Genomic DNA, 26,242 nt, shown 5'->3' with positions numbered 1-26,242 from the left:
GCACCCCACATGGGGGCAGGGACCCAAGGTGGGAATGAAAGGAGGGGTACAAGCAGCCCCTTCCTCCCGGGGATGAGGATTTAAGGGGCCTGATGAATATCAGCTGCTGCTTCGTTCTATTCTCATTCTTACTCCCAGAGCCTTAACCCCAGGAATGGGGGAAGTGAGATGTGAGAACAGAATCAACTTGAGCCCCAGAAAGGAAGGGAACCGGTGTCTCAGGAAGGCCCTTTGCAAAAGGGGAGAAAATTCAGTTCTGCTCCCATTTTTGGCTCAAAACTTTGTAGTCAACGAGTCCCCCAAGTCAAGTGACAACGGCAAAAAAAGACTGAAGTTTCTCATGCTGAGTGAAGAGCTGGGCATACAGCAGGCGGTTAATAACTTGTGGGGGGAGGTGGGAACCTACATTGACCGGTGGGGTGGGGGCTTACCTCCAGCAGGGGGCAGTGATTCACCAGGGCCAGGGTCCAGTTGCGTGTGGTGTTGGCCTCTGTCCTGACGTCCCCACGGGCAGTCAGGGTGCACGGGCCCAGGGCCACCTCCAGCTGGGCCCTGGGGGCTTTGTCTCCCCCCACGGACACTCGGATGTGGTTGTCGGGGGGCACCCCCAGCGCCTGAAGTGGAGGCCATGTGTGCTGGAGGCTGGTGTCCAGGCAGGCATGGTGGCCGCAGGCTGTGTGGACATGGGCCCGGGCGAAAGCGTCCCCAGAAGATACCTGAGCCGCCAGGCTGGCCCCAAAGGCGTGGACCAGGAAGGATCCGTTCAAGATAAGCACAGCTGGATTCTGCCACCAAGAAAGGGAAGGTGAGCCCGAGTGGGTGTCCCTACAACACCCCACCAAGCGTGTCCACCGTCTTCCTGTCCACAGGTGGTCAAGGGAGCCCCCATCCCCCAGGAGCACCCACCACCCCCCTTAACAGGTGATTGCTCCTGTGAAGCACTTATCTCTGAAAAGCTGAAACCGGCCTCCCAGGGAGTCAAGAAATTCGACCGTTCAGAGCACTTTAGGGCCCCTGATGCCCGCTCCCTGCTCCCCACGAGGCCCCTGGGTCCTCCCTCCCGTTTCCTCCTCTCTTTTCCATAATGGAACCTTGGGCCTCTCAATCTCTCTGGTCTGGACACATCCCTCTTAACGCCTCGAATGGAAGTCACTGCATCTCTAAGTAGTGTACCTGGGGGTCCTGGAGTGTCTGCACGCCCATGACAGAACCAGGAGCTGCTCTCAGCCCTTTCCTGTCACCCAGTGCTCATCTGTCCACCCTGGGTGGGGACAGCACCACTGACGACAGGGTGAATGCACGTATCACCCCCACCACAGCTAGATGGAGGCCACAGAGGAGCCACGGAGCTCGGGGTGGCCGCCCACGGGGCACAGCCCACGGATTCTCCTGCCTGGATGTTGCTGACCTGCTCTAGGACTAAGAAAAGCCCGATTTCCAGCCCTTTCCTGGAATTCCAGACCACGGCTCTCGGAGGGAAGGGCCGTCCATTCATGGCTCTTGTCCTAACCCTCCCGCTCAGTTAGTCTTTGCAGAAGTCACCCTCGCGCCCCAGCCCTGAGTCTTTCTCATAGGTATAGCTGCTAACTCCACGTGCCCCCTCGGTCTTAAGTTTCCTCTGGGGGGAGGCAGCCCATCTGTCTAGCTCATTAAGACCCTTTCAATCCTGATCCTCAATTCTCTTGGCTAACCCTCCTGCCATTCAGGCCACTATGTGACCTTGGGAAGGTGACTTCACCTCCCTGAGCCTCAGTTTCCACATCTGTAAAATGAGATCATGATTCCCTGGTAGCTGAAACCACGCCAAAAGAGAGGATACCAAATTGAGCTGGCACCTGACATGCGTTGGCCCATTTCATGCTCGACAGTGTAAGGTAGGTGTTGCCACCTGCAGTTTACTGATGACAAGGCTGAGGCTCAGAGAGGTTAATGCCTGGCTAAAAGTCACACAGCAGGTGAGTGGCAGGTCTGGGCAGGAAGTTGTGTTGGTCTGATTTTCTGGTCCCTGTACTGGGTGGAGCTGCTACCACTGCCAAGCTGGAGGCATGAAAGTACTGCATCTTTTACGCTCACAGAGGTGAAGCTGGCAGAAACAGTCCTCCCGAGGAGGCCATGTTCCCTCTATCTGGACAGCCAGGCGGTGAGCCCACAGCACCAGCTCCCAGGGCCCCCAGGCGGTGCCCCAGGCCAGACACCCTGCAGCATCCACTCAGCACCTCCAGGCTCGTGTCTCCCTGGTCCCAGAGCAGATCCTCAGGAGTAGAAAAACCTGTCCTTCTCCTCCCCCAGGCCGTCCTCAGGGCTGTGCTCACTGGCTGGTCCCCCAGAGCTAACTGGACTGAGAGCTCAGCTGAGCCAAGCCTACCACAAGCTGCCCAGCCAGCTGCCCACAGGGCAGCACTCACAAGGTCTGCAGGCAACCCCAGTGGTCGCCCCATGTCCAGTTCACCCACAGCTCTTGGCCCAGGAGCCACAGGGCCCCGCTGGAGATCAGGGAGTCCAGGTGCTGTGCTCAGGTCTCCCAGCCATGCCTTGCCTTCGAAGGAGAGGACCTACTATCCACCTGCACCCTGGCCCGGGAGAGCTTGGAGCTACTTAAGCTGTGTTGTGCCCCAGCCTGGGCAGCATGTGTGCCTGTGAGCCCCATGGTCTGTCTCCCTCGAAAGACCCAGATATGCCTGTCACCAGCCCAGCTCCCTGTGGCAGGGGCTGGCTTGAAACACTTGGATTCTAGGTCACTATCTAAATGCGCTTACAGAAGGGACCACCCATCTGCTGTCAGGTTGGGCTGGGTCCCCTCAGGGCTGGAAGCCCAGATGCATGTTACTGGGGACGTGGAGGGCGTGGAGGAGGGGACCATGTGGGTCAGCCTGGCAGTGGCCACAGGCCCTAAGCCATCCAGCAGGCAGTCCCTGGTGCTCAGCCTGTGCCCCCCCCACCCAGAGGCAGACCACCATCTCCCACCCTGCCCTGCCTGTGACAGAGACCCTTGTACCTCATGAGGCCACCCAGTGACGTCCCCCCAGCAGAGCCCTGACAGCTGGGCAGGCGAAGCGTCTCCACTGCAGTTGACCTAGGGAGACCAGCAGGGTGGGTAGGGGGCATGTGTAGGCATGAGGTGTCTCTCCCTGATCTTAACCCTCGACAGAGTACTGAGATACAGCTTGACCCCATCTCCCTTTGTGAAGGTCTCCCTGGGAAGATAACCCCCAAAGAGAGGTTTGTGCAGACCTAAGTGCTAACCCACAGAATCGTCAAAAACAGAAGTAACCAGAAAAAAACAGAAGTAACCTGTGTGCCAGCTTCTAACTGGTTCCTCATCTGATCCTCAAGGTAAACATGGGAGGCAGGGATTATAAACAGCCCCATTTTGCAGATGAGAACACTGAGGCACAGAAAGAGTAAGCAACTGGACTAAAGTTGCACAATTGGTAAGTGATGAAGCAGGCTGGATTCGGGCCGCACGCCTGGCTCGCTCACCCTGACACTCGCACACTTTGGATGGTTTAGCCACACCTGTGCCAGGCCCAGAGGTGGTTTCCTGCTTTTTGTTCTTGAGAACGATGCAAAAGACAGTTGTGTGTGTGTTTCCTTGTCTAGGGTTCCGGGTTTCTCCAGGGGAGGTAACCCAGAACACGAGCTGAAGGATGAGAGTCTCAGCAGTTTTCATTTTACTAGATAGACCCAGAGCGCCTCTGAGGGAGCTGCCTCAAATACACTTCCATTTATGAGGGCAGCGGAGGGAGCGTTGACAGAGGGACAGGAGGACAAGTGGACAGAAGACAGAGAAGAAGAGTAGAAGGCAGGGTGGGAGGAAGGAAGGGAGGGTGGATGGATGGAAGGAGAGGGTGGGAGGAAAGGAGAAAGGATGGATGGGAAAGGATGGATGGGAAATTTGGTGAGAGGCTGGGAGGGAAGGTGGGAGGGGCTGGGACGGTGAGAGTGGCAAGCTGGTGGGAGGGGCTAGGGAGGTGGGAGGGGCAAGCTGGTGGGAGCTGGGAAGGTGACTAGAGAAGTTGCATAGGCAGTGGGCCCCGCCCAAATGGGGACCTTGGGTCACTTACCTGGAGCCTTGAGAGGCCATGGTGCAGCCCCAGGGCCAGCCCCCAGCGGCCGCCGGCTCCCCTCCACTCCAGGGCTACACGAAGCTGATCGCCATCCACGTTCACCACCAGCGCGACCGCCAGACTGGGTCCCACGCTCTGGGAGAAGCAAAGCTGTGGGTGTCCCTCAGGCCCACTGCCCCCACGGGGCCCGGGCCCAGCCCCCTCACCCACCTGCAAGTGCCCGCGGCCGTCCACGGAGAAGGGGAGGCCCCAGCGCCTGAGGCCGGGCACCGTGTGGCCAAGGCTGGCACGGAGCCGGCTGCCCGGGGTGCTGGTGACCGGGCCCTCCAGGCCAAGGGCAGCATCCAGCTGACGCTCTGCACTGCGCAGCATCACACGCACCGAGAGGTTGGAAGCCACGTGGCTGTGCAGTAGGAGCATCTCTGCCTGGGAGGGGAGTCCTGGGGATGAGAGGAACCAGAAGATGGTACCCTCCACGGGAGCCAGAACGGGGTCACTGACAGCCCTCCTTCTCTCTGGAGGGTCCCCTGAGCCCTGAGGCAGACTAACCCCCCAGCTCCCACCTATACATACAATGGCCACACCTAGCAAGTGATAGGCTCCGTGTCCCCTTTGGATTCCTACCTCCCCAAAGAGAGGGCATGGGCTCTCAGAAAGCACGAGGGGAACAGGGGTCTGATCCTGTGCTCTCCTCTTGTTGCTGCACCTTTGGGCCCCCTCAGGTCCCGTGGAAATGTCCCCAAGAAGCTAGAGCTGGGGGTGTCCAAGCTATTTCTTAACCACAGGGTCGAGAACATCCTGGAGGCCCTGCTAGACCAGGCTTCCAAGCTGGAGAAGCCAGACTGGGGGCAGGGAGTCCTGGGGGAGGGGCCAGTGGCAGGGGCGTCTGCCCTCCAGTTGGGAGGTGTGTCTGTACTGGGTAGCAACCCGTGTTCTGGCTGAATAACAGCCCAGGGAAGATGGAGGCACTGGGAGAAGCTGGTAGGGGGAGGAAATAGAGCTGGAAGGTGGGTTTGGGGACTGGGGGCTCCTTTAACTCCCTTGGCTTCGGTCCCTGGGAGTCTTTGGGGGAGGAAGCCATTGGGCCCTATCCACCCCTCCTACCTGCCTCACTCAAGGCGCTGATGTTGTGACTCAGTGTGACCGAGAGCTGGCCGTGCCCAGGGCCCCAGATGCAGACTCCACCCAGAGCTAGGCTGGCCGTGTCAGCACGGAGGCTGGCCTGGCCCTCAAGGCTCCCCGTCTGGGCCTGCAGTCGCCCCCTCAGCTGGAGCTCTCCTGGCAAGGCCCGGCTGCCATTCTGGACAAGGATGCAGGTCACACTGTGCAGACTGGTGCTGTTCCCTGCCTTCTCATGCTTGTCCCGCAAGAGGAATCCCAGCACAGCTGAGTTGGCAGTGACCTTGATGGTACCTGCAGAGGATGGGAGAGAACCCATACAAAGAAGGGGGTCAGCCCAGGGTACTGGGCTGCTTTGGGAAGTAAGGCAAAGAATCCTGGGGCAGGAAGTTCCTAGATCCATGATAAAATTCTAATTCATGTCGGAGAGAGCATATCTGGGAAATGGGCCAAATTAAACCACCTCCCCTGCAGGATGCTCCGAGGACCAAGCAAGCTAATTCACAAATAAGAGCTCTGGCAAAAAAGCAGCAAGCCTGATAAGGTGTGTCTGTTAATACCAGTGCTGAATCCTGTTCAGGAGAGTCACGGATCAAAGTGATAGAAAGCCCCCATTTTACAGACAACAAAACAGAGACCCAGAAAGCCTCGAGGGGTCCAACCTGGAATTCTACGGAGAGAAAAATTGCTCAGAGGTCTCTTCCACCCACTGGAGAAAAAGATTCCACACCCTTAAGCTAGTCCCATCCCAATACATAACTCATGCATTAGAGAAATTCTTGCTCTTATCAGAACCATTTACACCTCCTGACCCCACTGTGCTCCAGTAGGGTCTTGACATGGTTCAAGTGCCCTTATACCTCTCTCCTTTCATTCAAGGTTTGACTCGGGGTCACCACCTCCAAGAAGCCTTGCTTGGCCTTTCTGCACCCCCAGGCTGGGTTAGACACCCTTGTTCCGTGCTACCAGACACAGAGCTCTGGCTAACCTCTATCACAGAGTCCAGAGCACTTTCTATACAGATGGAAATTTCTCGCAGAATCTTGAAATCATCTTTTTACAAATTCCTTACATTTTAGGGCCCTATGTCACCATGCCCTACAAGATGTTAACCAGTGTGAAATAATGTCAATGGAACAGTGTGGAATCGAGGAATAGACCCATACACAAACTGTCAATTGATTTTTGACAAAAGTGCAAAGGTAACTAACCGGGAAAAGGATAGTCTTTTTAATAAATGTGCTGAATTGTTTGGAAATCCACATGTGAAAAAACTATCGTGAACTTCACCCAAACATATACACCGATTAATTCAAAATTAACCACATAAGAAAAGGGAACCTCCTGCACTGTTGGTGAAAATGTAAACTGGTGCAGCCACTATGGAGAACAGTAAGGAGGTTCTTGAAAAATATAAAAATAGAGCTACCATATGATCCAGCAATTCCACTCCTGGGCATATATCCAGGAAAGATGAAAATTCTAATTCGAAAAGATACAGGCACCCCAATGTTCACTGCAACAGTATTTACAATAGCCAAGACATGGAAGCAACCTAAGTGTCCATCAACAGATGAATGGATAAAGAAGATGTGGTACATATATACAATGGAATATTAGCCATAAAAAAGAGAATGAAATATGCTATCTGCAACAGAATGGATGGACCTGGAGATTATCCACATTACATTAAGTTAATTAAGTCAGACAGAGAAAGACAAATATCATATGATATTGCTTATATGCGGAATCTAAGAAAAAATGATACAAATGAACTTATTTACAAAACAGGAACTGATTCACAGACTTAGAGAATGAACTTATGGTTACCAGGGGGGAGGGTGGGGGAGGGATAGATTGGGAGTTTGGAATTGACATGTACACACTACTATATTTAAAATAGATTACCAACAAGGACCTACTGTATAGCACAAGGAACTCTGCTCAATATTCTGTAATAACCTAAATGGGAAAAGAATTTGAAAAAGAATAGATACATGTATATGCATAACTGAATCACTTTGCTGTGCACCTGAAACTGACACAACATGGTTAATCAACTATGCTCCAATATAAAATTAAAATTTTAAAAAAATAAAGAAAAAAAGAAAAGATACATGCACCCCAATGTTCATAGCAGCATTATTTACAATAGCCAAGCCATGGAGGCAACCTAAGTGTTCATGAGAAGATGAATGGATAAAGAAGACATGGTATAACAGACATAGAGAACAAACGTATGGACACCAAGGGGGGAAAGTGGCAGGGGTGGTGGTGGTGGTGTGATGAATTGGGAGATTGGGATTGACATGTATACACTGATGTGTATAAAATAGATAACTAATAAGAACCTGCTGTATAAAAAAATAAATAAAATAAAATTCAAAAATTCAAAAAAAAAGATGTGGTACAGATATACAATGGAATATTACTCAACCATAAAAAAGAATAAAATATGCCATTGCAGCAGCATGGATGGACCTGGAGATTATCATACTAACTGAAGTAAGTCAGAGAAAGACAAATATCAATATCATATGATAGCACTTATATGTGGAATGTAAAATATGACTCAAATGAACTTATTTACAAAACAGAAGCAGACTCACGGACACAGAAAACAAACGTATGGTTACCAAAGGGGAAAGGGTGAAGGAGGGATAAATTAGGAATTTGGGATTAATAGATACACACTACTGTATATAAAATAGATAAACAACAAGGTCCTGCTGTATAGCACAGGAAACTGTATTCCATATCTTGTAATAACCTATAATGGAAGACAATCTGAAAAAGAATATATATATATATATATATATATATATATAATGAATCATTTTGCTGTACACTTGAAACTAACACAACATTGGAAATCAAGTGTACTTCAATAATAAATAAATAAATAAAATTAACCACAGACCTAAATTTAAAACCTAATATCATAACATTTCTAGAAAAAAAATATGAGAGAAAAATTTGTGGCCTCAGGCAAATATTTCTTATATGACATCAAAAGCATGATTCACAAAAGAAAAAAAATGATAAATCGGACTTCATCAAAATTTAAAACCTCCACTTTTCAAAAGACACCATTAAAAAAATAAAAAGACATAGATCAGGAGAAGATATTTTCAAAACACATATCTGATAAAGGACTTGTATAAATGATTCCCAAATTCAATAATAAAAAACAAGCAACTTGATTTTTTAAATGGGCAAAAGGTTTGAACAGACACTTCACCAAAAAAGATTTACAAGTGGCAAATAAGCCGATGAAAAGATGTTCAACAAAATTAATCATTAGGGAAATGCAAATTAAAACCAAAATGAGATACAATTACAAAAACAATTCGAATGATACAAAAAAAACCCCAAAGCCAAAAACTGCCAGTACAAATTGCTAGCAAGGATGCAGAGCAACTAGAATTCTCACACATTGCTGGTGGGAATGGAAAATGGTACTGCTACTCTGGAAACAGTCTGACAGTTTCCTATAAACATATACTTGCCATACAACCCAGCAATCTCACTCCTAGGTATTCACCCAAGAGAAATGAAACCATGTTCCCACAAAAACCTATAGACCAATGATTATTGAAGCTTTATTCATAATTGGAAATTACTGGAAACAACTCAAATATCCTTCAGCTGTGAATGGATAAACTGCAGTATATCCATAGAATAGAATATTACTCACTGGTAAAAAGGAAAAAGAACTACTGATACATACAACTTTGATGAATCTCAAATACATTATGTCGGGCAAAAGATCCCATACTCAAAGCTTACGTGCTGTATGATTCCATTCATGTGACATCCTGGAATAGCCCAAACTATAGGGACAGACAACATCTCAGTGGTTGCCAGGGACAGTGGGTGGGGGAAAGGCTGATGACAGTGAGCAGCAGAAAGGAACTTTTTGGGGTGATGGAACTATTCTGTATCAGGACTGTGTTGGTGGGTACACAACTGTATGAGTTTATCAAAACTTGAAGGGGTTTTTCCCATATGTAAATTGTACCCCAAGAAATTATACCTCAATAATTGTCTTCAAAAATAAAGCAATGTGGGACTTCCCTGGTGGTCCAGTGGTTAAGACTCCACCCTTCCACTGCAGGGGGCACGGGTTCAATCCCTGGTCAGGGAACTAAGATCCCACATGCTACATGGCATGGCCAAAAAGAAAAGAAGCAATGTGTGTTAAGAGATCAGAATGAGGGTCTGTTAGTTATCAGCTGCAAATGATAAACTTCAGAAAGATGAAGGGAAGACCATCAGTGTAACTCAAAGTAAACTTGAGAAGAACAGTACGCTGCTTGATTGTATTTAAATTTTTTCAAACCTATGTCATTTGATCTTTAGACAGGTATTTCATTATGCAATTTGGCTTTGCCACAATTTAACCAATTAGGAATTAGGAGGGTCAGTGTTAATATTAAGATTAGAGAATGATACTATTCCCCCAAGGTAGGTGGGAAAGCAGAGTCTTTAGATTCTGAAACACAGGGCCCTGGACAGCTGTCCACCTAGGGTGCTACGGTCAAGGATGCTTGGGCAAAAGATCCCATTTTGTATAATTCTGACTTTTGGAAACTTGTTAATGTTTCACATAATCGAAAAATAAATACACAAAATCAGTAAAGATGGGGGAACCTGAAAATGGAATACAAACAGAAACCAGTGAACCAATTGTACTTAGAATGATTTACAGCATCACACGGGGTGGGTGGGAGATTAACCCCAACTAACATTTAAACACCATGTTTGCGGACTTCCCTAGTGGTGCAGTGGATAAGACTCCACACTCCCAATGCAGGGGGCCCAGGTTCGACCCCAGGTCAGGGAACTAGATCCCACATGCATGCCACAACTAAGAGTTCTCATGCTACAACTAAGGAGCCCACCTGCTGCAACTAAGGAGCCTGTGTGCCGCAACTAAGATCCGGCACAACCAAATAAATAAATAAATATTTAAAAATAAATAAACACCGTGTTTAGATTTATACCCTCAGGCCAAAGACAAGAAGAACTCTAAACAAATATTGAATTCTAGTTAAAAGGGTTTATTTCCTCAAAGGTATAGGTTAGTAATTCTCACTACTTTCAATGTATCCTAGGGCTGAAGAAATAACTAAATATGTTGTGAATAATTGGAGCAAAGTTTCTTACTGTTGAAGAAGGGAATAAGAAATATGAAAAGGGGGAAGAAACAGAATGAGCTTTTTGATGATGGACTGGAATTAAGGACTAATGGTTGTAAACTTATATATCTGTAGATAGACAGATATAGGTGTGTGTGCATGTATGTACACATACATCTATTTTCTTGGTCTGTCCATTGAGAAGGCCTAGAAAGGCAGATACTTCAGTAGGAGTAAATACACCTAGAACCCAGATCTTAGTTTCTAAATACCGTTTTGCACAAAAAGGAACCAGGAATCCTTGGAGAAATGACTTATTCCATCTCAGGGAAAATATAACATGAGATTGAAACATCTTTTTGGTCATAAAGGAAGGAAGTGGTCAAGTAATGATAGGGACATGTCAAAAGGACATAGGAGGAGTTCTATTTCCATTAATGGTGGAGACACTTAAATGGACCAACCCTCCCAAGGTAACAATTTGTACACTCTGGACAAAATATATGAAACAGTTACCTGAAGTGCTGGAGACTGACCATAAACAGGCAGACAGTGGAGGGGAGTTAAAACTTGGAGGAAAGAACCAGCAATAGTTGAGTTGTATGTTTTTACTCTTTTTTGGTGCTATGCAGGGTGAAGAAAACTCACACAGAAATCTATGGTCTCACTGATTAAAGAATCAAAGAACAGAGTTCAAGGTGACAATAGCAAATGGAAAGTGAAGTGGGAAATTCCAGAGAGAGCCACATGGGGGAATCCCAAATTCTACCTATAAACTCTCTCCAAAGCTAATCCTTGAACTTCCTAAGGGTGGTACAGACTCCAAGCAGACCAGCTAAGATAAAAGAGCTGAAAATTATTTCCACTGCAGCCCACCAGAGGAAAGACAGAGTTTGGATTTTGAGCCCAGCCAAGTTAACTGCATGCTAAAATTTTAAAAAATAACAATACTCTTTAGAGAAATATAAAAGAATCAGTCTTAACATCATTCAAAATGTCTAGAATACAATCTCAAATTACTAGACGTACAAAGAAATAGGAAAATGTAACCTATATTTAAGAGAAAGGGCAATCATCAAGGGAGATCAACCCCAAGATGACCTAGACATTGGAATTAGCAGATAAGGATTTTAAAACAGCTCTTACAACCATGCTCAAAAATATAAGGAAAATATAAGTTAATAAAAAGAGCCTAGTGGTAATTTTAGAACTAAATAAAATACATAAAATCTGTGATTGAAGAGAAATTATTGGATGGTCTTAAAATTTTTATTGGCTGGTGTTTGGAGAAGAAAGATTAAAGAGCCAGTGAACTGGAAGATAGATTGATAGATATCTGAAGAAAAGAGAAAAAAGACTAAAAAGGTCAACAGAGCCTCAGAGATCTGTGGAACAATATAGAAAATTCTAAAGCACGTGCAGTTAGAAATCCCGGGAGGAGAGGACAATGAGAATGGGACAGAAAGAAATCTTTGAAGAAGTAATATGAAAAACTTCTAAATATGTTAAGAGATATACATATGCATTTTTAAAATATCCTTCAAGAATCAGGGCAAAATAGGACATTTTCAAATAAATGAAAACTAAGGGAGTTCATTGTTGTAAGCCAGACTTACAAGAAATGCAAAAGGTGATCCTTTTTTTTTTTTTTAATTTTTATTGGAGTATAGTTGCTTTACAATGTTGTGTTTCTATAAAGGTGATTCTTTATACTGAAGAGAAATGATACCAGAAACTCTAAGTAGAATGTGAAAGAACATACAGAAACATAGTTGAAAGAGCAACAGTTAAATTAACACTGAGTTCTAAAATTTTTTAAAAATCAGCCAAAAGAAGGCAAAAAAAAGAGTAACAGAGGAATAAAAAAATATATGGGAAAGTAGAAAACAAAACAGCAAAATAGTAGACCCAAATCTAATCATATCAATAATTACATTAAAGATAAATCAAGTAAATACCAAATTAAAAGGCAGAGATTGTCAGACTGGAAATAAAAGCAAAATCCAACTGCATGTGGGCTACAAGAAATGTACCTCAAATATAGGAAATATATATTTGAAAGAAAAAGCATGGAAAAATATACACAGTACAAATTCCAATAAAAAACAAAAGTGGCAACGTTAATATCAGACAAAACAGACTTCAAGACAAAGAACTGTGTGAGAGATAAACAGTCCACTTCACAATGATAAACAGGTCAATTCATCAAGAATGCATAATAATCATATTTGCTTATGCACCTAATACTAGTACATCAACATACATGAAGCAAAAATACATTGAATGAAAGCAAGAAATAGAGAAATCCACATAGTTGGAGAGTTTAACACACCTCTCTCATCAATTGATACAATAACCAGACAAAAAAAATCAGTAAAGATATATATCAGAGCAATACAACCAAGCACCTTGACTTAACATTTATAGAACATTACACCCAACAACAGCAGAATACCAATTCTTCTTAAGTGCATAAGGTATGTTCACAAGATAGATATAGACTGGCCCATAAAACAAGTCACAACAAATTTTAAAGGACTTATCCTACAGAAGAGATCCTCTGATCACAATGAAATTAAATATTAAAAAGCTATCTAGAAAAATCTCAAATATTTGGACATTAAGCAACATACTTCAAATACATGGGTCAAAGAAGAAATCACAAGTTTGAAAATATTTCAAAATAAATGATAATGAAAACACATGACATAAAAATTTGTGGAATGCAGCTAAAGGAACTTAAGAGGAAAATGTATGGTTTTATATGCTTATATTAGAAAAGAAAAAAGGTCTAAAAATCAATGGCTTGAGGATCTGCCATAAATAAACTATAAAAAAAGAGCAAAAGGGTTTTCCCTGGTGCCGCAGTGGTTAAGAATCCGCCTGCCAATGCAGGGGACACGGGTTGGAGCCTTGGTCTGGGAAGATCCCACATGCCGCGGAGCAACTAAGCACATGTGCCACAACTACTGAGGCCGCGCTCTCTAGGGCCTGTGAGCCACAACTACTGAGCCCACGAGCCACAACTACTGAAGCCTGTGTACTCTACAGCCCATGCTCCGCAACAAGAGAAGCCAGAGCAATGAGAAGCACTCTCACCGCAACAGAGTAGCCCCCACTCGCCGCAACTAGGGAAAGCCCGTGCGCAGCAACGAAGACCCAACACAGCCAAAAATAAATAAATTTATTTTAAAAAGAAGAGTAAAGTAAACCCAAATTAAGTGTAAGAAAGGAAATAATAGAGATAATGGCTGAAATCAATGGAATTGAAAAGAGACAAGAGAGAAAATTAACAGAACCAAAATTTGGTTCTTTGAAAGGATGAACAAAATTGATGAAATCCAAGTTAGACTAATAAGGAAGAGAGAGAAGAAACACAAGTAACAACTATTAGTGATGAAAGCAAGGGTATCACTATAGATCCTGCATACATGAAAAGGATTATAACACATATAATGAACAACTATGCCAATAAATTTGACTACTTAGTGGAGATGGACAAATCCCTTGAAAAATATAACTTACGCAAACTGACACATGATGAAATAGAAAATCTGAATAGCTTTATATATCTATTCATTTTCAAAAAACAAAATTTCCACAAAGAAAAGTCCAGATGGCTTCTCTCCTAGAGTCCATCAGACAATTACGGGAGCATTCACACTAATCTTATACAAACTCTTTCAGAAAATAGAAGGGAAGAAAGTACTTCTCAACTTGTTTTATGAAGTTAGCATACAAAGGGGAAAAATGCTTAACAGTGAAGAAACTTCGCAGACATTACCTTAATCAAGTGATCAAAACTGATGTCACCAGTAGCACTGGGACAAACTGACATCAGGTGGTATTCTGCCAACGAGGCTTTTTTGAAAATAGTCATGAGGAAGCATCCAATAAACCCCAAATGAGGGATATTCTACAAACTGACTGCCCTGTACCCTTTGAAATATAATCATGAAAGAGAAAGAAATACAGAGGAACTGATCCAGAATAAAAGAGACCAAAGAAACAATACGACTAAATGTAATGCACAATTCAGGATTTTCTTTTACTATAAGGGACATTAATGGGATAACTGGTGGAATCTGAATAAGGTTTGTAGATAACAGCCTTATATAAATGTTAATTTTCTGATTTTGAGAACTGTATTGTGGAATGTAGGAGAATGTCTATTTTTAGGAAATAAACCTTGAACTATTTAGGGGTGAAGAACTATCATGTCTGCAGCTTAGTACAATACAGTTCAAGAATAAAAAATTTTAGGGACTTCCCTGGCGGTCCAGTGGTTAAGACTCTGTGCTTCCATTGCAGGGGGGCGCAGGTTTGATCCCTGGTTGGGGAACTAAGATGCTGCATGCTGCATGGCTTGGCCAAAAAAAAACTTATATGCAAATAATAATGTCTTATACACACACACACACACACAAATATAAAGGGAGACAGAAAAACAGACAAAGAGAGAGAATAAAAATGATAAAGCAATTGTGATCAATGTCAATAATTGGTGAAGCTAGATAAAGAGCCTATGGGATTCCTTGTAATATTCTTGCCACTTTTCTGTAAGTCTGAAATCATGTCAAAATAAAAAGTATTAAATGTAGCCACTCTGAAAAACAATATGGAAATTCCTCAAAACGTTAAAAATTGAACTACCATATGATCCAGCAAATCCACTCCTGGGTATTTATCTGAAGAAAATGAAAACAGTAACTAGAAAAGATATTTGCACCCTTACGTTCATTGCAGCATTATTTACAATAGCCAAGATATGGAAGCAACCTAACTGTCCATTGATAGATGAATGGATAAAGAAGATGTAGTGTGTGTGTGTATGTATATATCTGTATATATATATATATATATACATATATATATATATATATATATACATATATATATATATATATATACACAATGGAATACTACTCAGATACGAAGAATGAAATACGAAGAATGAAATCTTGCCATTCCCGACAACATGGATGGTCCTAGAGGGTATTTTGCTAAGTGAAATAAGTCAGACAGAGAAGGACAAAAACTGTATGATTTCACTTATATGTTGAATCTTAAAAAAAGAAACAAATAAGCCAACAAACATAAAATAGAAACTGAGTCACAGATTCAGAGAACAAACAGGTGTTGCCAGAGGGGAGGTGGGGGGAGGAAGAGAGAAATAGGTGAGGGAGATTAAGGGGCACAGACTTCCAGCTGCGAGATAAATGAGTCATGGGTATAAAATGTACAATGTGGGGAACAGAGTCAATAACAGTGCAATATCTTTGTATGGTGACATATCATAATTAGACTTATCGTGATCAGTTTGAAACACAGAAATATTGAGTCACTATGTTGTGTAACAGGAATTAACATAGTGTTGTACTTCAATTATACCTCAAAATTATACTTCAAAAACAAAGCCATATAGAAAAAGAGATTACTCTTCAATAAATGGTGCTGGAAAAACTGGACAGCTACATGTAGAAGAATGAAATTAGAACATTCTCTAACACCATATACAAAAATAAACTCAAAATGGATTAAAGAACTAAATGTAAGACCAGAAACCATAAAACCCCTAGAGGAAAACATAGGCAGAACACTCTTTGACATAAATCGTATCAATAGCAATATTTCTTTGGATCTGTCTCCTAAAGCAAAGGAAATAAAAGCAAAAATAAACAAATGGGACCTAATTAAACTTAAAAGCTTTTGCACAGCAAATGAAACCATCGACAAAACAAAAAGACAACCTACTGAATGGGAGAAAATGTTTGCAAATGATACGACTGATAAGGGGTTAATATCCAAAACATATAATAGCTCATATAACTCAACATCAAAAAAAAACCCCAAAACCCACAAACAACCCGAGTAAAAAATGGACAGACATTTTTCCAAAGAGGATAGACATCATAGCAGCGCTATTTACAATGGCCAGGATATGGAAGCAATTCATCCATCAACAGATGAATGAATAAAGAAGATGTGGTATATATATACAGTGGAACACTACCCAGCCATAAAAAAATAATGAAATTTTGCAATTTCCAGCAACATGGATGGACTTGGAGGGTATTACGCTAAGTGAAATAAGTCAGACAGAGAAAGACAAATACTGTATGATATCTCCTATACATGGAATCTAAAAATTAACAAACTAGTGAATATAACAAAAAAGAAATAGACTCACAGACATAGAGGACAAACTGGTGGTTACCAGTAGGGAGAAGGGAGTGGGGGACGGGCAAGAACCGGGTAGGGGATTAAGAGGTATAAACCATTATGTATAAAATAAAAAAGCTACAAGAATATATTGTACAACACAGGAAATATAGCCAATATTTTATAATAACTTTAAATGGAGTATAACCTTTAAAAATTGTGAATCACTGTATTGTACACCTGTAACTTATATAATATTGTACATCAACTCTACTTCATTTTTTTAAAAAAAGATCAGATTTGTGGTTACCAGAGGTGGGAGATGGGGGGGATTGGATGAAGGTAATCAAAATGTACAAACTTCTTGGTGGGAATGTAAGTTGGTGCAGCCGCTGTGGAATACAGTATGGAGGTTCTTAAAAAAAACAAAAATAGAATTACCATATGATCCAGCAATCCCACTGCTGGGCATATATCTGGACATAACTCTAATTCAAAAAGATACGTGCACCCCTATGTCCATAGCAGCACTATTCACAATAGCCAAGACATGGAAACAACCTAAATGTCCATTGACAGATGAATGGGTAAAGAAGATGTGGTACATATATACAACGGGATACTACTCAGCCATAAAAAAAGAACGAAATAATGCCATTTTCAGCAACATGGATGCAACTAGAGATTATCATGCTAAGTGAAGTAAGTCAGAAAGAGAAAGACAAATACCATATGATACCACTTATATGTGGAATCTAAAATATGACACAAATGAACCTATCTTTGAAACAGAAACAGAATCATGGATATAGAGAACAGATTGGTGGTTGCCAAGGGGGAGGGGGTTGAGAGAGGGATGGAGTGGGAGGTTGGGGTTAGCAGATGCTTTTATATACAGAATGGATAAACAACAAGGTCCTACTGTATAGCACAGAGAGCTATATTCAATATCATATGACAAACCATAATGGAAAAGAATATTTAAAAAAAGAATGTGTATATATGTATAACTGAATCACTTTGTGGTACATCAGTAATTATCACAACATTGTAAATCAACTATACTTCAAAAAAAATTTTTTTAAAGGTACAAACTTCCAGTTATAAGATAAATAAGTACTAGGAATACAATGTACAACATGATAAATATAATTAACACTGCTCTGTTATATATAAGAGTTGTTAAGAGAATAAATCCTAAGAGTTCTTACCATAAGAAAAAAGTTTCTTTCTATTTCTTTAATTTTGTGTCTATGTGAGATGATGGATGTTCACTAAACTTATTGTGATAATCATTTCCTGATGTATGTAAGTCAAATCATTATGTGGTACACAAACTTATACAGTGCTTCTTGTCAATTACATCTCAATACAACTGGAAGAAAAACAAGTGTTAGAAAAAATTTGTTTGGGGAACACTGCACCCAACTCTCCTACCTGGATATTTCCAATGTCCATTAGCATGTTAAGGCTCTGACAAGTCCTGCACAAGGAAGCCTGTTTAGTATTTAGACAGCAGAAGATTCACTTTGTCTGAACGGGTATTAATTTCTGACAGGGGTTTCGCCAGTGTGTCAGACACTGGAACAGGGCATCAGTGGACTTGAAAATGTGTAGGATTTCACCTACGCTGTGGACCCACAGAAAGTGTTTGCCAGATCCCCACTGTCCCTGCCCCGTGGCGTTCCCCAGGCTCTCACCTTCTGTGAGTGTCTCCTTCTTTTTCAGCACACCTGTGAGGGTCAGAAGACGGGGCACGGCTGCCCAGGTGTGCTGGGCTTGGCTATGCAGGGTCAGGACCTGGCCTCCCCTCTGCTCTTCAGACGCCTTGAGAAAAAGCTGCACTGTGTTCTGGTCTAGCAGTGCCTTGGAAAACAGCCAAATCCTAGGAAGGAAAGTGATGCGGGCATGGAAAACGTTGGCATCTATCCCTGCAGGCAAATGGTATTTTTCCTCTTCAAATAAGCAGGCCAGCCCATAAGAGGTGCATTCCTGAACCCCACTGTCCAGACCCATCAAGGGACTGCCTTACTGGCCCTCAGCCCACAGGGATACAGGGTAATAGGGGGTTAAGATCATGGGCCTTGAAGTCAGTCAAACATGAATTCGAATCCCGGTGCTGCTGCTCACTCACTCTGTGGCCCTGCACAAGGACATGACCTCCCGGAACCTCAGGCTCGTCTTCTGTAAAGTGGAGGCAAAAATGGAACTACTGATGTTGATGAGCTGACATTCCTAATGAGTTATCCATGTATGTTATTATGGTGAGGGACAAGGGAAAAAACAGCCCCAGGAAGCCTGCTGTTAAACTTCCTGGAGAATTGGAGCAGGGAACCTGGTCCCTATCATCCCTGTGGTATGTTATTGATAGGACACCATAAGAGATACTTCCCTCAAGTACCAAGACCAGGAACAAGATCAGCCATGCTTTCCTTGGTGAACATTCACACAGGTATGTGAGGGTGTGTGTGTTTTCCCATAAGAAAGGGCACTGTTTGCAAATAATGCCATTGGTTGGTTTCTTTTTTGCACTGGCTACTAGGAAGCCCAGAGCCAAATCTTCAGCTCCACTCTAGAAAATGACATGCATTTTGTTTACCAATGCCACTTTGAGCACCTTCCCATTTTTCCTTCCCTTCACCCTAATTTCCTTATGTATTTTTTTAAAACCCAGAACAAGAGTTGGCAAGCTATGCACCTGTGGGCCAAAACCAGCCCACCCCGTTTAGTAAATAAAGTTTTATTGGAACTCGGCCACACCCATTCATTTACATGTCATCTACAAGTACTTGCAACAGAGACCACATGGCCCACAGGTCCAAAAGTATTTACCATCTGGCCCTTTCCTGAAAGTTTGCTAATTCTTGACCTAGAGCAATATCTATTTTCATAATCTACCTCAAATCCTTTTTAGATTGGGAATAAGGATGCGCAGATGGATGAACAGACAGGCGGACAGACAGCTGTAGATGGTAATTCCGGGGACAGGGTTATCTAGGACCATGTCCAAAGCCTTAAATCTTCTTGAATTCAAAAAAGCTGCCAAAGCTAGGACTGCAGAGGAAAAAGGAAACTAACATTTAACAGAGACCTAATATGTGCCAGAACGTGCTGTACTCAAAGGAGCAGCTCTACGGCAGCTGGAAGTGAACGTTCTCGCTGGCCAGAAGCTGGTTTGGAATTCACACGTGCTGTCCAGTTAATTCTAGGACAACCCTAAGAAGCAGGTTGAGAAACTGAGGCACAGAAGGGCACAGTGTCTCACCCAAGGTTCCCGAGGCAGCAATGAGAGAGCTGGGATTTGAACCCAGGCTGGCTCCCTATCCCAGGCCACATCACAGTGAACATGTCATTATGTGAAAATATAGTCAGAGATGACAAACTGGAGGGAAATACACCAACATATTCCCCATGACTGCCTCTAGTGATTTTTGGTTTACTCCTTATTCATTATTATAATCTTTCAAGTCATCTAAAATGAATGCTGTTGTAACTAAAAAAGAAAACAGATCGAAGTGGAAAATTGAATGCCTCCTCCCTTCCATTCCCTCAAAGCCTTAAAAATCAAGAATGGCACAAACGGGGGTAATTCAGGCATGGTTCCGGAGGCACCTCTGGATGATGATTTTCCATCTCCCAGGACGCTAGGCCTTTGACCTCGGAGGCCCCCTCACCCCTCACAGGCCACTCGGGGATGGGTACCTGTCTGGGGCGACCTTGCCGGACAGCTGCAGCTGAACAGCTCTGGGGGCTCTGAGGACCTCCTGGCGGAGGAGGACGTTCATGTCCCAGCCCCGGCTGCTCCTCCAGGTATCCAGGCTGGCAGTGGCCTCCAGCAGAACGAGCACCTCACCAGACACGTGCACAGACAGGGAGCCGTTGAGGTTGCGCTCTTTGTAGCGCCCAGCAGCTGCCTGCACCTGCAGGGAGGCAGGAGAGAGCTCAGAAGTGGAGGGGGGACAGGAAGGGTCTGTGGGAGCTGGGAATGCAGGAGGGCCCCTTCTTCCAGGAAGTCTTCCTGAGCCACTCCAGCTCTGAGCATCATCAAATGCAGCAGACTGCAAATACTCAGGAAGAGAAATGAGACAGAGAGAAGAATGGGGGACAGCCTTCCCTGACCCCAGCTCCTGGCCCAGGAACAGAGTCTCATCTTGTCCTTTCCACCACATATGAAGTGGGATTACTTTCTTACAAATGGGGAAACTGAGGCTCAGAGAGGGTCACATATTCAACCTGGGCCTGTCTGGCTCTAAAACTCATGCTTGTGCCTGAAAGGGGGCTGCTGGGGAAAGCAGAGGACCCCTGTGCAGCTCAGTTACAGAAAAGGATGCTCCTAACAGTGTGCTCTGGGGCCCAGAGGACCCCTAGAAGCTCTGGAGGTCAAAGGGGAGAGTGCCCAGTGCATAAGGCGAGGGCCACACCTGGGGTCAGGCTGGAGCAAAGGCTTGACCAGGGCAATGGTCGGGGGGCGGGGAGGAGTGGGGGTGGGAGCAGCGAGGCCCACTCCTCCACCAGCTCTGCAGGACCTGAAGCCCCTCTCCTGATCTGGGCCTCAGTTTCCCCATCTATGGGGTAGAAACTGGCCTAGACCGGTCTGCACATTACAATCACGTGGGAAGCTTTTATAAGTACGCCTGGTCCCTCCATATTTGAATTGATAAACTGTAGATCCATGCAATGCAATATTATTCAGTGATAAAAAGAAATGAGCTATCAAGCCATGAAAAGACATGAAGGAAATGTAACTGCGTGTTCTAAACGAAAGAAGCCAATCTTTTATTTCAAGGCTACATACTGAATGAGTCCAACTATATGACGTTCAGGGAAAAGGTAAAAAGAGAAAGACAGAAAATGGCTCGGTGGCAACCAGAGGTTGAGAGAGGGAGGGAGGGAGGGAGGGAGGAATCGGTGGATTGAGAAGGACTTTTTAGGGCAGTGAAACTACTCTGTATGATACAGTAAAGGCTGATATATGACGTTATGCATTTGGCAAAACCCACAGAACATACAACACAAAGAGTGAACCCTAACGTGAACTATAGACTTTAGTTATTAATAAATTAACACTGGTCCATCAGTTTTAACAAGTGTACCGCACTAACGCAAGATGTTAATAAGAGGGGAAACTGTATTGTGGGGAAAGGAGGTATATGGGAACTCTCTGTACTTTCTGCTCAATTTTTCGGTAAACGTAAAACTGCTCCAAAAAATGAAGTTTATTAATTTTTTTAAAACTGTGCCTGTGACCCCCTGACTAATCAACTCAGCATCTCCAGGCTGGGGTCCAAGTAGGTATGTTCTAGAAGCTCCCCAGGTGATTCTAACATGCAGCTTGGGTTGGGAAGGTCCAGGGTACACTGTTCTTTCTCTGATTGGCTTCTGTGGGCCTGAGGGGTCCTACAGAGTGTGCGTTCTCAACAGGGGCCATAGCATAATTGGTTATGCTATTGGTTATGCTATAACTGGTTATGCTACCAAATGCATAATTGGTTCTTAGCAGGTAGGTTAAAAAAACAACAACGTCTTATATAAGGCATAGGTATGCATCAGCACATAACAGAAATACAGGACATCTGTGGACTTAAATTTTCATAAAAGGGATGGTTAGAGGAAAAAAATGTCTAAAAAGTCTCCTTGGGCAGGGAGGCAATTATGAAAATTAGGTTGTGAAACACCAGTGGAAAGACACCCCGGAGGGATTTCAAGAGGGAGGATGGGGCTGAGAAGGCCAGGCTCCTGCCCCCATCCCCAGCCCCCATTCAATCACAGAGATAATGTGAGCAAAGGATTCTGCTGCTTTAAAAAGTAATAATAGGGCTTCCCTGGTGGCGCAGTGGTTGAGAGTCCGCCTGCCGATGCAGGGGACACGGGTTCGTGCCCCGGTCCGGGAAGATCCCACATGCCACGGAGAGGCTGGGCCCGTGAGCCATGGCCGCTGAGCCTGCGCGTCCGGAGCCTGTGCTCCGCAACGGGAGAGGCCACAGCAGTGAGAGGCCCGCGTACCGCAAAAAAAAAAAAAAAAAAAAAAAAAGTAATAATAAAGTACAAACCCATTAGGTGACCCAGCATCCAAGCTTCCAGCAGGACCACCCACCCACCACCCGCCTTGAGTGCCAGAGGCTGCATGGGCTCTGCAGCCAGACTGCCTGGGTCCCCAGGCAAGATCCTGCACTTATGTGCTCCATGACCTCGTACAGGTCACGTCACCTCTCTCTGTCTCAGAGTCTCGTCTGCAGAATGCCGAGACAGCAGCACCACGAGGCAGCCGGGAGATGATCCACATAAAGGGTTTAGAACAGAGCCTGGCACACGGTAAACACTCAACGGACATCAGCTCCCGTTACAACGGATGACAGCGACGGCACGGTTTCAAATCCTAGATGCCAGCTGCCCTCAGACGGGCCATGATTTTTGTGTGTGTGTGTGTGTGTGTGGTACGCGGGCCTCTCACTGTTGTGGCCTCTCCCGCCACGGAGCACAGGCTCCGGACGCGCAGGCTCAGCGGCCATGGCTCACGAGCCCAGCCGCTCCGCGGCACGCGGGATCCTCCCGGACCGGGGCACGAACCCGTGTCCCCTGCATCGGCAGGCGGACTCTCAACCACTGCGCCACCAGGGAAGCCCTCCATGATTTTATGTATCTCCTTGAAAGTGAAAAGGCTGCTAATGAAACAATGAACCAGCGTGGATTTGAAGACACATCTGACTTCACAGATGCCGACATGTGAAAAAACGTGCCTCTGAGAATGAACAGTTTCCATAATTCAGAGCCCTTCTCAGGCTCCAGTCAAGTTTTCAAAACCCACAGGCACAGCGGGCATTTAAAAATTGCTATCGAATTCCAGTGCTCATCCCTGTTGGGATTACCCATCCACACCTCCACCTCCCCAGCCCACGGCCGAATTCCTGCGTACACAGCACACACGGCTTCCTTAGGGAAGCAGCCGACACGGGGGGCTTTCCAAGGAGCCAGCCCTGGGAGAGCAGAGCACACCCTTCCCACCTGGTCTCCTCTCTCTGCTCCTTCTTTTCCTTGTAGAGTGAAACCCTTCAGTGTTTCTACCCCACACTGGGCAAAATACTCTGGGGTTGAAAAAGCCATTCTGAAGGATCATACAGCTTCTCCCAAATCCAGCGACAGGACAGGACAGGGTTTGAGGACAATTCTGCTTCTCTCCATTTTCAAGGGTGAAATGTGATCCTTAAACACACACACACACACACACACACACACACACAGCCCCTGCCAGGGAACTGAAAACCCTTCTTGTCTGGACAATCACTTCCAAATGATGGACTTGGAACCCTCCCTGCCATCTGTTCTTGATTCCGGAGGGGCTGTCTGGCGAAGCTTAACATCGTCACGTGGCCCTCCCTCTGCTCCCTCCCCGGCGTCTCCATTCCTTTCCTTCCGCCCCATCTCCCAGCAAGCTGGCTGCTTGGAGACAACACTTGGCAGGTAGTTGAGGTCATCCCAAAGGGACCACCATCCATACCTGTAAGTCTGGAGGAAATGTTGGTCTGTGGGGATGTCTGAGCTGGAGGGAAAACACCAAGTGGGAGTCAGACCCGTTCAGCTGGACTGAGACCTGTTGGGAGGGGGAGTTGGAGAAGCAGGGTCAGAGGGAGCAGAAGAATGAGATGCAGAATCCCAGAAGGTGGCTGGCTGGCATGGAGGAGGGACAGGTCATCCCAGAGTCTGCCCCAAACCCGGGCCCCGGGCGGCAGATGCCAGAAGCCACCACCCTCCCTGGATGGTTCTCAGCCTAAATCTCACTGAGGCTGCATTACTCAGAAGCTTGAGAAGTGAGGCCCAAGACACAGGGCTGGGAGGACAGCTCTGGGACCCTGAACCCCCTCCTCCCCCTGCCATGGTGCCTGCTCATGCCTCCCATATCCACGGCTGCCATTTATTTGACCCTGGCCATGAACTAGGCACTGGGAAGATGGCTTTACAATTATCATCTTATTTAATCATCACCCCTGCTCTCATATGCTGGTATTACTATTCCCATTTTACAGCTGGAAAAACTGATGCTCAGAGGGGTTAAGTAATTTATCCAAGGTGACACAGCAAGTCAGCAGTGGAGCTGGGATTTGAACTTGAAAGTTCCTTGGAGATGGGAATAGAAACACAGTCATCTGTGCAGCCCTGGTACATCACACAGAGCCTGGCACACAGCAAAGACACAATCTGTATATGGTGAATTAATGAATATACCTACAGTGGCTGCTATATATTTACCAAAATGTATTTCCTTTCCCTCCAGGACACATGGCTAAAACTACATTTCCCAGCCTCCCTTGCAGCTGGGTGGGGTCATGTGATGAGTTCTGGCCAATGGACTGTGGGCAGGAGCGGCATGGACTACGTATGAGCCTGGCCAATGAAAACCTCCTGCATAATTCTCACCCTCTTTCTCACCATCCACCAGCTGGGCAGAGCCACAGGGTGGAGGGAGCCTGGGTCCCTGATTGACTGGGGAGCAGAGCCACACTGAACTGTGACGTGACTGGGGAATAAACTTTCACAGTAAAGCAAACTTTTATTACAATAGTGCATCCTGATTCATCACATGCACGCTGCCAAAATAAGGGCTGTGTTGTCAGTTTGCCAGGGCCACCCTGCCACCTCCTGTGCTGTCCCATACAGGACACCTGCTCTCTAACATTAAATCCCCTCCTCCCTCAGCAAGGAGGCAGAACTCAGTCTTCTGACCTGGGACATGACATTGTGATTGACGGCAGCCCGTGCATCCACACCGCAGTCAAATGCTCCCTGGTGACTCCGCCTGAAGACAATGTCCCCATCCAAACTCAGGGCCTGGGGGAACCTCAGCTAGGAAGGAACAGACAGTACCCTTTACTCTCACCAACAGTCAAGTTCTGCCTGGAGGCCACCAACCAGCATTTGCCCAATGCGGGGATGGGTACCTGGGAGGAGTGAGCCACATCCAGGGCCAGGCTGTGCCAGACTTCCCCACGCCGAGATCGGTCATGGTGCAGACCCTTTAAGTGCAGCAAGACTCTCTGGTTGACTTTCAGAGTGACCTCGACGTCCTTGTTCTTAGCCTGGGTGTACAAGATCCAAGAGCCCTGAGAGAGGGGACTTCCCATCGCTGAGTGCCTGCAGAGGCCACCCTTGGAACCCAGCAGTTAAAGTGGTTCCCAAGATTGATGGCTGAAAGCACAGTCTACACTGTCCTGCTCACAGGAGAGAAAGTGCAGGGCAGGTACACATGGAGTCTTTGAACAGGTATGGTAAACTCCAGAGCCCACAGGTAGGAGCAGTGGGGTGGGCTTGAGGGCCTGTGTCTCATTCACAGGGAGTGCCCTGGTATTAGTCTGTTCTACTCACTGCTATATTCCTAACACTTAGCACAGGACCTGGCACATAGTAGGTGCTCAATAAATATCTAGAAGCACGCAGAATCACTAGTTGTAGTTGTAGCCTGAAACCCCAAAGCCAAAGCCACGCTAAGTGGAAGAATGTTTAACTCACAGTGTGGCAGGCAGAATAATATCCGCCCTCTCAAAGATACCCATGTCCTCAACCCTGGAACCTGTGAATTTGTAACCTTACAGGGAAAAAGGGACTTTGCGGTTAAGGATCTTGAGATGGGGAGATTATTCTGGACTATCCAGTGAGCTAATCACAAGGGGTTTTTTGTTTGTTTGTTTTGGGGTTTTTTTTGGCCATGCCACGTGGCATGCAGGATCTTAGTTCCCCGACCAGGGATTGCACCCGTGTCCC

At 45.4% G+C, this 26,242-nt stretch overlaps 1 protein-coding gene across 1 annotated transcript in view; it reads right to left on the bottom strand.

Annotated features, from left to right (window-relative positions):
- Nucleotides 1–26,242, bottom strand: part of LOC132476971 (uncharacterized) — a 146,755-nt gene that overhangs the window by 40,018 nt on the left and 80,495 nt on the right. The window contains exons 35-44 of the mRNA XM_060079224.1: nt 25,423–25,560; nt 25,208–25,327; nt 23,985–24,077; nt 20,192–20,409; nt 18,190–18,374; nt 5,172–5,480; nt 4,278–4,507; nt 4,065–4,202; nt 3,304–3,327; nt 2,996–3,073 (exon numbers count right to left, since the gene is read on the bottom strand). Coding sequence (XP_059935207.1) covers nt 2,996–3,073; nt 3,304–3,327; nt 4,065–4,202; nt 4,278–4,507; nt 5,172–5,480; nt 18,190–18,374; nt 20,192–20,409; nt 23,985–24,077; nt 25,208–25,327; nt 25,423–25,560 — 1,533 coding nt within the window. The remainder of the gene's footprint in view (nt 1–2,995; nt 3,074–3,303; nt 3,328–4,064; nt 4,203–4,277; nt 4,508–5,171; nt 5,481–18,189; nt 18,375–20,191; nt 20,410–23,984; nt 24,078–25,207; nt 25,328–25,422; nt 25,561–26,242) is intronic.

The sequence above is a fragment of the Mesoplodon densirostris genome, chromosome 16, assembly GCF_025265405.1.
Source record: "Mesoplodon densirostris isolate mMesDen1 chromosome 16, mMesDen1 primary haplotype, whole genome shotgun sequence".
In the NCBI taxonomy this organism is placed as follows: Eukaryota; Metazoa; Chordata; class Mammalia; order Artiodactyla; family Ziphiidae; genus Mesoplodon; species Mesoplodon densirostris.
The sequence above is the reverse complement of the archived record's forward strand: the minus strand, read 5'-3'. Positions and strand labels throughout refer to the sequence as shown.